Here is a 12,154-nt window from a genome sequence, read left to right on the forward strand (position 1 = left end):
CCATATTAATGTAAATTGACTGCAAAAAACATTGTGACTTACCACAGTTTAACATTAAAGAAACTCCAGTGAACAGAATGGCATTACTCCTTGATATTTTGTGTAATCCCATATCTAGGCAGCAAGATTTGTTGTGTCTGTTTGATCAGTTATAACACAGCCACTGGCCATTTTATAAGTGCCATAAATCACTCCCGGGTGCACAGAGAGACAGGTCTAAATGTGACTCTTAGCTGGCATATACTGCTTGGGATGTTATACAGCGCACCAAGTCATGGGTTATTGATTTCATAGATCATTCCAGTTGCAGCTCTGTTAACTCATCTAGGCAAGGAGATGGAATAAGCCTCCTAGAGCAATGCCAACCCAAAGATGGGCAAGGAACCCCAGGTTACCTCAGCATTTTCTAACAGAAACCATTCATAAGTGTGTAGGGCCCACTCAAAATGGAGCTGCCTGCCTTGTTTGGGTTCTAAGGAATGCTTTTTTTCATTGGCTGATGCCATGATTGACATCCCTTACAACCAATGGATTCTTGTCTTTGGGCATATAATGCTCAACTGATTCCACCATTGTACTATATTCTTACCTTCCAGTATTGTTTGATGTGCCTGCCTGTTTACATGCATGACTTGCAGACCCCGAACAGATTCTATTGGGGATCACACACACACAATCTTCTTTCATAGAGTTACAAGTTTTCAAGAGGTAAATAATTTTCCCGAGGCAATGATGCGCCAAGCTGAATGTCCTACATGAGTTAGCATTTGTTGTTCACCTTGGGAAAAGTCAAAGAAAGATCTAAAGGACTGTGATAAATACAGAGCTTTAGTACTATTAAAATGTATGCCTAAGCAGAAACATTTCAGAGCAGCGAGCAGACAATACAGATAAAGTCGGCCAGATAAATTGTCATAGATACTCAGGAAAGTGCTGCCAATTAGGCACTCTTCCGAGTATAACTGGATAAAGTCCTAGCTAGCCGGATAAACGTATCTAGATAACTTTAGGAATGCTCTGTGCCTCAACCATACTTAGCCGGGTAAGTTATCTGGCTAACCTAATTCAGCCCTGGAATGTCCCCGGAATGCATCCAGATTATCTTGGCTTTTATCTGGCTAACTAGCTATTCAGATTGGGGGGGGGGGATTTAAAGTACATGGTTTGTCCAGCTAAGACCTAAACTTAGCTAGAGAAATCATCTGAATAGTGACCGCTCAGTTATTTTCTTATGCATCAACCTTTGGAATTTATTCTGAAAAAGATTTCCCTAATTTCTGGGTTTACATGGAAAAACAGAGCCTTCTGTAGACAGAGGAGCATCACCCGTTGGGGAGCCTGCAGACCAACAGCTTTTGTTAAAGCTTCTTCACTTTTTCCACACTACTTCCTCACCCCACCTGATCCTTCTCTGCTCCTTCTCTTCTGTCAAACTCTCACTTTGAAATTATTGAGCGTCTTGCATCATGTCGCTGTGTTCCTTCTAAAATCAGCGCATAGACTGAAGAGTTAAATGAATGTTCTCCTTTAAGTTGTACATCTTAAATAATTAAGATGTGTTACCATGTAATATCAGACTGTACAGGTACAGCTTAAAGCCAAATATACCCTAACATAGTGCACCTTTTTATTTTTCCAGGTTTTATCCCTCCTCCTCTGATCTTCGGTGCTGGAATTGACTCAACATGCCTCTTCTGGAGCACATTTTGTGGAGAGCAGGGGGCGTGTGCACTGTATGATAATGTGGCCTACAGATATCTGTACGTGAGCATTGCCATAACACTAAAATCACTAGCATTCATCTTATACACAACCACGTGGCAGTGCTTGAGAAAAAACTATAAGAAATACATCAAAAACCATGGTGGATTGAGCACCGGTGAGTTTTTTGCCTCCACGTTGACCCTAGATAATCTAGGGAGAGACTCTGTCCCCCAAAATCAGTCTCATAGGACAAAATTTATCTATAATCTGGAAGATCACGAATGGTGTGAAAACATGGAGTCTGTTTTATAGTAGTGAAGGACGCATGGATTCTCTATGAATATTCAATAAGGGTCCCTTTTTAAAGGGGAAAAAAAAAAAAGATTCGGTCTCTTTCTTGCTATCAGATCCACAGTTGGGATTCTACATTATGAAATATTAATGGCATGGTTTGAAATTCTCTGAAAGAGATGGAAAGTAAGGCTGCTGTTAGCCCTTTGACGTGCAATCTTCCAGGCCGAAAACCCATCCAGACATCATGATCTGCAAATCCAAGGTTTACTGCAAATCAAGAGACAAACGGCAGGAGCGAAACGAATGTAGAGCTTTGACCTTACTGGAATGCACGCATCCTTAAGCCTCGTGACATGGGTGGTGGTATAAAAAGGCAGCGAACATGGTACAGTTACTGTTCAAATCTCAATATTTGTCAATGGGCGAACAACACAGATTTATTCAGCCATGCCCTGGGAGCAGTGGCAACAGCAGTGCTGTTAAGAAATACGTGGAACAAGGGTTGAGTTTCCGCACATGCCCCTCCCCCTTCTGTTTTTTTTCCATTACTAAACGTTTTGCAAAGGTTGGAAATGTCTCAGTCCTTCCAACAAGGGGTCAGTTTGCAACCCGTGGCCATGGCTGGCTGGGCCATGATTTCTAGATCCAAATAATTGCGCACAAGTTGCTTTCCTCACTTGCCAAACATTCCCTTGTTTATTTAATGGACTTGCTTTGAACGTGTGTGCGTTTTTTTAATTCTCTGGATGTGCACGTCTCCAAGAACCCACTCACCTCGTTAAGCCACGGTAACCCTTACTCGTAGAGCGCTTGGCAGGATCAGAAGGGAAGGTTTTCAGTGCAAAGATTGCTTCGAATGCACACAGGCAATAATTTTGGTATTTCCCCGGGTAATGTGGTACTAATAAACGACAATAAATACCAGCTAGAAACACAATTGCAAAACCTCTCTGAGAAAGAGATATCGTGTGCATTGTGTCCCTCGTCTTGTACACCACTCTGGTACAAAGTAGCAATATACAGATCATTTCTTGTTTATCTCCTGCGGCATAGTAGCGGTGTGTACTAGGGCAACTCTTTTTGCATACATTCTCTCGCTATAAGAGAAATTTAGCATGGGTTTCACTGAAGAGTCTTCCTTAATCTTAATGACTTGCGTCACTGTCTTACATCTGGTAGGTGTACTGTACTGTACGTTTATTGTAAATCAGTGAGGAGCAACCTTGGTAGTCCCTTTCTGTAATATAGAACCCTCCTTGGGGAATGACACATTGCCAAGCAATGGCGTAAAGGTTATGTAATGTTAACCCCTTTAGGGGGCATTTTTTTAAAACACCCACATTGTGAATTATCAACTGGAAACCCCCCTGCGTGGCTTTTCTCTTTGAACATTTGGTGGCCAGCTGGCGCCGTGAGTACGTTTTGCTCCAGCCATCCAATAATACCAAAACCAAAATATTAAATTGCACCCGGGTGATGCTGAGCCTCGGGAAAGAGCAGGTTTGCACGAACTCTGCCGTTCCTGCTTGTTGCTGGTATCCGGCTCTCGCTCGCTGAGGTCCCTGATGCCGGCATGAAGTTTCGCAGGGGCTGATTTCTGCTTCTGCAGGACTCTGCTTCTTTGCAGTCTTTGATATTGGAATAAATGTGTGGAAACAACAGCAAAAAAACTAACCCCAGTCCAGTATTTAAAGAAACACTGTGCCAAAAAAAAAAAAAAAACCCCCACAAAAAAAAAAAAAACAACAAACCTTGCTTTTTAGCTGTACACGTTTGATGCTTGACTCGGGGACATTCACAAAACCACTCCATCAAGAAAAAAGAGACAAGCATTCTGCCTAAATCCAGAGTGCTTATAAATTCTGTTTTGTATTTTAAATACAGTACTTACACCAGCTTAATATATTCTGCAGCTTAAATGGAGATGCTGCCTACCTAGATCAGTGATTCAAACAAAGGAGACAGGCTGCATAAATATCTCCTACAAGGATGTATAATAGCCATAAATTCCGAAATTCATACTCTTCCCTTTTCATCCCAGTTTGACAATTCTAGGTCGAGATTCAGTCAAGCACTTGCTCGTATATTTATAGCCCCAAACGCTACACAGGATATTGTTTTCTGAATCTCTTGAGCCCTATGCATTGATTCTTTTCTATTCATATGTTGACATAAACAATGCAAGATACGTAAGAATGTGCGGGGTCGGAGGCAAAGTGGGCAAATCAAAGCGCAGCACCAACTTGTTGAGTAACCGATTGGCGCAAGCGGCACTGGCTTATTAGGCAGGCAGGGGGCTGGCCTGGTAGCTTCTTCGCGGTGCTGAACGTTGCCATTCAGAGGACTTGGGTCGTCCCCAGGCTCTAGCCTTCCGCTCCCTGGGTCAGCTAGAGTAAGGGTAGGGCTGTGAACGCTTCGTTCACAGCCCTACCAAGGGTCAGCAAAGATCAGCGGACAGGGTTTAAGGTCCATGATTGCAGGATTCTGGGAGGCGCCTTGGTGCGCAGCTCCCAGCCAAGAACCATCACAGTAAATCCCAGACTAGGTGAATCGGAAAAAGGTGGGTGGGGGGGGGGGGGAAGGGGGGAGAATGTAGGCACAAAACTTCCTTTGCTACAGAAAAGAGGGGTTAGTGATTTAATTTTGCACCATTGCAAGTATTTATTAAGGGAATTGTTCTTCCCTGTTTCGTCATTACGGTTGTTATTTTTTTGACATGGAAAATGAATCGCCTCCGTGGAGTCCTTTTCTAAGAAGCCTCATTTCCTTCTGGATTTCACTTTTGAACATTAATAGAAGCATTGGCAGACACAAAGTCGACTGCATCCTGTGACAAACAGGAGCTTCAAAGCCGTTTTTCTTCTTTGACTGGCCCTGCGACACTTCGCTCTCCGTGCTCAACCTCCCTAAAGCCCAGAGCAATAATCCAAAGGGTTGAAAAATACAAATGCAAGGGATGGATGCGTTCCCTGGTTTTCTAAGCACGTGGTGCTGTAAGAGTCTTGAGGTTCATCATGCATGCTAATGTAACATTGTATACAGAATTATGAGGTTGAGTTAGGAATGCAAAGGTGAAAAGCAAACGACGAGGACTGGTTATGCATATTTTAACACTCACGAGACATAGCTAAAGTTTCTCCCACCAGCACAAAGTTAGGGCGCTTTTATGAAACCGCATGCCCGGCCTCCAGTCATCAGCAGACAGAAACATTTTGCTGTTTTGCGTCTTCCCATTTTGGGTGGATATTAATTACTTCCCATTTGCTTCTGGTGGCCACCCTCTCCCCTTCCTAATCGTCAGATAGCCTGCATCCTCTCACTACAGGCCCGGATTTCTATGCGCTGTCTTCTACTTCAAATCTTCCTTTAAGAAAAACAATACATTTACTGAGAAGAATGCTTTCAAGCAGGGGTAGGCAACCTCCACTCCTTGTGGACACCAAGCTGCTCTCTAGTAAATATGCATGAGATAGATTTGCATGCATGTGGCTCCACTTGTATGCAAAGCTATCTTATGCCTATTGATTAGGGATATCCTGGAACATTCAAGCACATTGGTGTCCATGAGACTGAAGGTTACCTATGCCTGCTTTCAGAGATGCTTGAGAAGACATTTCCTCATCATCTGGACCAGAAGCATCCAACTGCAGTCCTCAAGTGCCAGAAACTAGGTTTTCTGGATACTCCTAATGAATATGCATGACAGTTGCATACACTGCCTCAACTGTATGCCTCATGGATATTCATCAGGGCTATCCTGAAAACCAGATCAGTTTGCAGCCCTAAAGGAGTAGAGCCAGACGCCTCTGATTAGATAATTGGAGAGTAAACAAAGCTGCTCATCCATGGTCAGGTCCCAGAGCAATCATTGTTTTCAATGCACAGCTGCAAATGGATATACAAAGAACGGGAGTAACTATTCTGCTGGGCTATTGGATGCATAGACCTAGACAAGTTATGTGTTCAGAAGTATTTATTTGAATCTTGTTTCTGTGGAGTCCATCAATGAGACAGATGCTGCACTAAAGTCTGATTCCCACCTGTCGACACACAGAGCATCTTTCACTTTGGATTCTGAGAATTTATGTATGTTTGTTTTGCTTTTGCATTTATTTGTGAGAAAGTAATGTCTGGGCAGATGCCTCACATGATTATTCCGATGACGATGCTAAGTGGACTTCAGGAGGGTAATTTTCAAACAGCGCCGCATAAATCCATTTTGAAAATGCGCGGAAGCCGGCGCGGAATCATGGAAGTCAAGAGTGCGCACGTAAATCCCGATCCCCTCCCCCTCCCCAGAACGCCGGTTTAGCATGAACACAAAAGTAAATGCAAAAATCGTGTTCCCACTGTACGTAAACATGCACACACCCATTGTGCTGTCTACTCATGTAAAGCTAAATTTTATGCGTACAAGTGCCTTTGAAAATTACCCTCCTTGTGCCATTCGTCCATCTGTGCCCCACCATACTTCATGAAACAGAGAGGAGCTCCTCTGAGGTGAGCAGGCTTGCATCATGTCTGGACCGTGTGGAAGGGAGAAGGGACACGATGCTTATCTCTATTATTATGATAATTATCGCTTAGAGTTAAGAAAGCTTTGGACGAATCTAGGCATAGGCACATGCCTAGGGCACCAAACTCTGAAGGCGCCCAAAAGTTAGGACTCTCTCCCTGCTGCGCTTCGATGTCTGGGGGGGGGCAAAACCAGTCCTCTGCCTAGGGGAGCCCTAATCTGAAATCCAGCCCTGCATAACCTGAGACCCCCATTCCTCAGGCTCCACAAGAGGACTTTGGCAGTGGCTTGTTCTGATTCTGACCGCTTAGCCGTACCTCCTCCCAGCAGGTAGTGATCCTCTACCAAGAAATTTGCACCCCACCCTCAGTATTGGCAATGATTCATCTGCGTTTTCAATTCAAGAATTGTGGCTTAGGGTTTAGTGCCTGCAGGGAACAAAAGTTTCCTTTCTTTCAGCATGTGCACACAAAGAGCTGGCTGTGAATCAGAATAACTCCCAACAAGGTCACAATGGAGTTGCAGTTTTGCTTGTTACTATATATATCTTTATATATAGGAAATGCAGGCTGCTGTACACTTTGGAAGTGACTCTGAGGTCTAATATTCCTGCAGTACTTAATATCAAGATTCGCTAAGCGGTTTATAAGTGCAAATAAATAAGCTCCCTTCCTCCCCTTCAGCCAAGAGAATGTTACCTTAATGACAGAAAAGGTGACAATCCTAGGACGGACCTAGCACTGCTAGAGGAAAGAATGAGTTCAGGAAGCAAAATTCCAGTTTCATGCAAATTAATGTTTGTCTTATAAAAACAAGAAAGCAAAATTTGTACCAATGACCCACAGACAAGTATTATTTATAGACAAGTAAATAGTATCCATAGAGCTCCACAAACATCCAGAATAAACCAATGGATTAAACACAGAGGATCCCTTGAGCTAGAAGATGGTGATGGCAGCACTAGGATAAACTGCATGGAGGAGCAGGACAGCCCGCTCCTGAAGGGGGTAGGACTGCAGTGCCTTGCCTTAGAGTAGCGGCACTTGCATCCCTAAACAGCACGGGAGACTGGATCTCCCACCATTTTGGTTTATCTGCCATCCTTTCCTGTGCTGCTGGGTTTAACAGACTGGAGCTCCTTGAAAGCTATTAAATGCATATTTTGGAGGCAGTCCCTTGGTGCGAGCTGGGGCGCCGCAGTGCAAGAGATCTAGGTTCAGATCCACCCCCTCCTGGGACCAGTTGGGTCTCGTTGCACCATGAAGGTGGTGCATGCAGACTTTTGGGAGGGGGGGGGGGGTGAGGAATTAAAGATGGCCACCTGCTGTAACTGTTGCGACCCCTGCTGGTCAATGACTGATGCTTAAGGTACAACCTGGTGGAGGTATCTCTCCAGCCCTGGGGCCAGCAAGAGCCTGCTGGGCAACTAAGGAGAGGGGATTTTTATGTCTGAGCTGCCACATTATCAGTAAATTTGTTTACAGAAGAAAGACGCCAAAAGTTTTAATACACTGTCTAGGAGAACCACGGTGAATTCTCACTAAATCGGGTGGACATTTGTAACATGTTTCCATAGCTTTGGGTGTCCAAAAATACAGACAAAATGGGATTTATTTTTTTTTATATATATATATAGAAAATTCATAAAGGGCAAATAATCTACTTTTCATACCATTTGCTTTTAATGTGAAAGTTTTTGTACATCTATGCAAATATTTAATGACATTCAACTTTGCACCATTTGTCAAATGTGAAAGATAAGTGGGGTAAAATATGTAAGGATATTAGAAGTGCCGTGCAGGCTCGGATCAGTGCTCCATCAAGCCCAGCGTTCTGTCTCCAGCAGCGGCCAGTCCAGGTGTACGCAGCCAGCCATTCCCCATTGCTTAGGGTGCAATTGGAGGGATACATTCCCAGTTAGATTTTAGCCAGTTTAGGATAATGCGCAGCCACAATCCAGCTGAAAGTTGGCCTTTGTTTACTTAGCTGTCTAAAATCTAGCCAGTTCTCTGTCCACTTGGTAATGTACCTCTCTGAGCTCAGCCACCTCCCCCCATAGTCCTGATATAATATTTAAACCTCTCCCCCCCCCCATTCCCTCCAAGACTGACATAAAAAGACCACCACCCCGCCTCCAGTCCCCCCTGAATCCACAAGGTACAAACCAAGTAACTATTGAACACAGGAGGAGGTACGCAAGGCAGGGGCTTTGCCAGATCTGGGTGGGGGTTGAATTCTACATTAGAGCTTTGGGGAGACCAGGGAGGGGCAATAGGCAGGGGGGGGGGGTTATAGTGAGGGCTTCAGGAGGTTGGAGTCTGATTTTCAGCATCATAGAGAGGGTTCTCTTTTTAGATTGGGGCCTCGGTGGGGGAGGGGGAGGGTCATCAACAGGGCCAGTTGCACAGACATAAGTGTTTATTAAGTTTCGGTCCATTATCCCTGCCCCCTAGGTTTGGCCAGCTGGCTAGCTCTGAAAATTAACACTCGTCAGCTACCTTTCTTCCCCTGGCCTAACCTTACCCCTGTGACTGCCCATAATTTGAGCAGCTAAATTTAACTATTCAGCACCACTACATTTTCAAAGGCTATAATGCAACTGCCTGACTCTATAGTTAGGGAGCGAAATGGCCTTGAAAGCTGATCCCATAGTTTCTAATAAAATATTCAGTATAATTCCAGTTATTTCCTGCAGCGTTTGTATGTTGGGTGTTGCTGACTAGCACCAACACACAATGTAAAGTAAAAAGTAAGATGTGATGTTTAATTAGACAAAATTTTGCTCTGTATATGAAGTTTGAGCTGTAGCTCAATAAATAGTTCTGCAGGAAAATAAAATTAATTGAAGATTGGGTGAACCCTTTTCCCTGACAGAATTTTTGTTGTGCTTATTATTCAGCTTTCGGGAGGGGAATACTAACATTTAAGTCCATTGATTACCTCTAAAACCAGAGCATTCTGCCTGGCTCCCCTTATGAGTTATCAGGCCGCTCATAGATCGGGATCTAGCTGGTAAGGATTGGTTTGCTAAGGTGAACGTTTCCTTGTCCATCCAGAGAGCATTGGCAGTTCTGATCCAGTCAATGTTGAGTAAAATGTTGTCCCACCCACATCCTGAAATCACGACTACATTCAGAGGAAAGCATGACATGAACCCATCATCAAATCATGACACAGACAGGGTGGAAAGCACCAAGGAAACTGCCCAGGCTTTTACTTGCATCATAACGCATAACCATGAAGAGAATATTTATTTTTCCTGATTCTGTACAAAATACAGATTGGACATAGTTATGAGGTTTTTTATTACCCAGTCCCTGTTCATTTTGGATTATTTTCTCTATCTTGCTACCAGTCTTGAAAGTGGTCTGAGATGTTAGCCCAGCCACAGATGTGATAAGCACACAAGGTTTGATAGCCACAAGAGAGAGTCTTGTGGCTATCAAACCTGGCCTTGTGCTCAAGAAGGCGCTATATTTGAGTGCATGGAATATTATTACACTGCTCATCATTTAAACTGCACTGGATCAACATTGACTCAGTACCTAAAAATAAATGTAATCATTTATTTTACCTTGATATTTCCAGAAACATTTGGTTGTTGTATGTATCCTGTTGAGATCTCATTATTCTCCTACTCACAGGAAGCTTCTTCAACATAATGCCTGTCAACCATTATCACACCTAAAGTTCTAAGGGCCCTGGAGCTGATTTTGGAAAAGGGGATGTGTGAACTAATTTGATTCAGGCTAGAACCAGCCAGATTTCAGGCTGGTTTGAGTGCAACCAAATTCCTGCATTTCCTAAGATCCCAGGAAATCCAAAGTGGATTAGAGGCACTCCTCTGATCTGCAGACACCTAAAGAGGCTGATATTAAAAAAAAAAAAAAAAAAACCCCACAATCATATAAAATCTTTCCCTAAATTGAGGAGCCTAAAACTTAGCACCCTAAAATTAAGACTTTAATACATTTGGCTAGATTTAGAAGCCTACATTAGGTGCCTAGTGCTGAAAATCAGTGCTAAACGCCTAACATTTCACCCTGTCTTAAATCCATCCCTGTAGCCACCCACTTAATAAGACCCTAAATTTAGAAACCTAGTGAGATTAGGAGGTCCATATTTGGCCACTGGCTAGCTAAGAAAATTAGCCAAATCAACTTATCTGGCTAGCTTAGCTGGGATATTCAGTGGCACGAGCACTCCACTGAGTATAACCTGCTATCTTAAAGTTAGCCAGACAAACTGTTCTTTGGCTGTCCTAAAGTTATTTGGCCATGTTTGCCAGATAATGCTGAAAATGGAATTTATCCAGCTAACTTAGACAGATTACTGGCCCTGCACCAGCCCTGATAAAAAGTTAGCTGGCCATTCAGACCTCTGGGATTTTAAATCCCGTGGTTTCTCTAAGTCCTGGACTTAGTCGGACTTTGATGGCGCCACTTTCAATATTGATCTCTAGGACCCTAAATTTAACCACTCAACCCTAACTCAGTGCTCAAAAGCACCAGTCCAGTTCTGAAAGCTAGGAGCCTAAATGCTTTGAAAATTGGCTGCCTTGTGGATTTTCGCCTGAATCCACTGGAGGTTTTATTGGAAAAGGTTGCGAAGTGGTTCCTCAAATTTGTGAATGCCTTTTTCAAATAAGTTTGCAAACTCCTAGATAGAAGTCTGCCTGTCTGAAGCGTGCAGGCAACATTGCAATCACATCTTAAAAAAAAAGTTTCGTGATTTTGAAAAATTCAACAAACTTCCCCTCCACACACCCCCTCCCACCCCACCCCCACCCCCCTTAGGGTCGGAAATAGCTCTTACAATATCACAACGGGAAGGGGAAAGGGGCAGACGTTCTCCTTATCCATCATCGTATTCCCACGCCCACAGGTACTTAGAAATTGAAATGAGGACAGGTGAACAGATCTTATGTTTATGTGAAATAACATTGACCTGTGCATTAAAAAGATTTGCTTATTTCTTTATGAGACAGACTTCATTTTATGGGAAAAAAATAAATAAATACAATTCCACTGGAACATTGACTGATAAGATCCAACGCCAACCGAACCATTTCATCCTGGAAATAATTTGTATTCTCAGCATGTAATGTAACCCTTTCTTATTTTTATTGTACTATAGGCAAGGTTTGTTTAGATTTCTTTAAAACTTAGCTGTCACGACTGGCTACAATTTGGGGCTTTTAGCAGCACTTGGAAATTTGAAATACTGAATCGTACTATACAGTTGGGGGGAGGGGGTGAAGAGTGTGGTCAATATATTTTAAGTACTGTATTCTGTATTTTTTCAGCTTATTTTTTTCCAGATGAACATTTTAGAAATGTGATGTGAAATACATGCATTTGCTGTAAATTATATTAAAAGCACTATTTTCATTCTTGAACTGCCTCACTTCATACATTTTGTTGTGCTTACAGACACGGATGTTTATTTCCTACACTGTATGGGGTAGATTTTTAAAGGTATGCGCGGGCGTAGGTTTGTTCGCGCAACCCAGCGCGAACAAATCCATGCCCGATTTTATAACATGCGTGCGCTGCCGCGCGCATGTTATAAATTCCAGGGTCGGCACGCGCAGGGGGGTGCACAATTGTGCGACCTGCGCGCGCCAAGCCGCGCAGTCTG

The 12,154-nt window shown here is 43.2% G+C and overlaps 1 protein-coding gene across 1 annotated transcript in view; it reads left to right on the top strand.

Annotated features, from left to right (window-relative positions):
• SLCO3A1 (solute carrier organic anion transporter family member 3A1) overlaps window positions 1–11,909 on the top strand; it is a 262,588-nt gene extending 250,679 nt beyond the window's left edge. Inside the window, exon 10 of the mRNA XM_029575820.1 lies at window positions 1,640–11,909. Coding sequence (XP_029431680.1) covers window positions 1,640–2,016 — 377 coding nt within the window. The 3' untranslated portion in view covers window positions 2,017–11,909. The remainder of the gene's footprint in view (window positions 1–1,639) is intronic.
• Window positions 11,910–12,154: the final 245 nt, after the last annotated feature.

The sequence above is a fragment of the Rhinatrema bivittatum genome, chromosome 13 (assembly GCF_901001135.1).
Source record: "Rhinatrema bivittatum chromosome 13, aRhiBiv1.1, whole genome shotgun sequence".
NCBI classification, from domain to species: Eukaryota; Metazoa; Chordata; class Amphibia; order Gymnophiona; family Rhinatrematidae; genus Rhinatrema; species Rhinatrema bivittatum.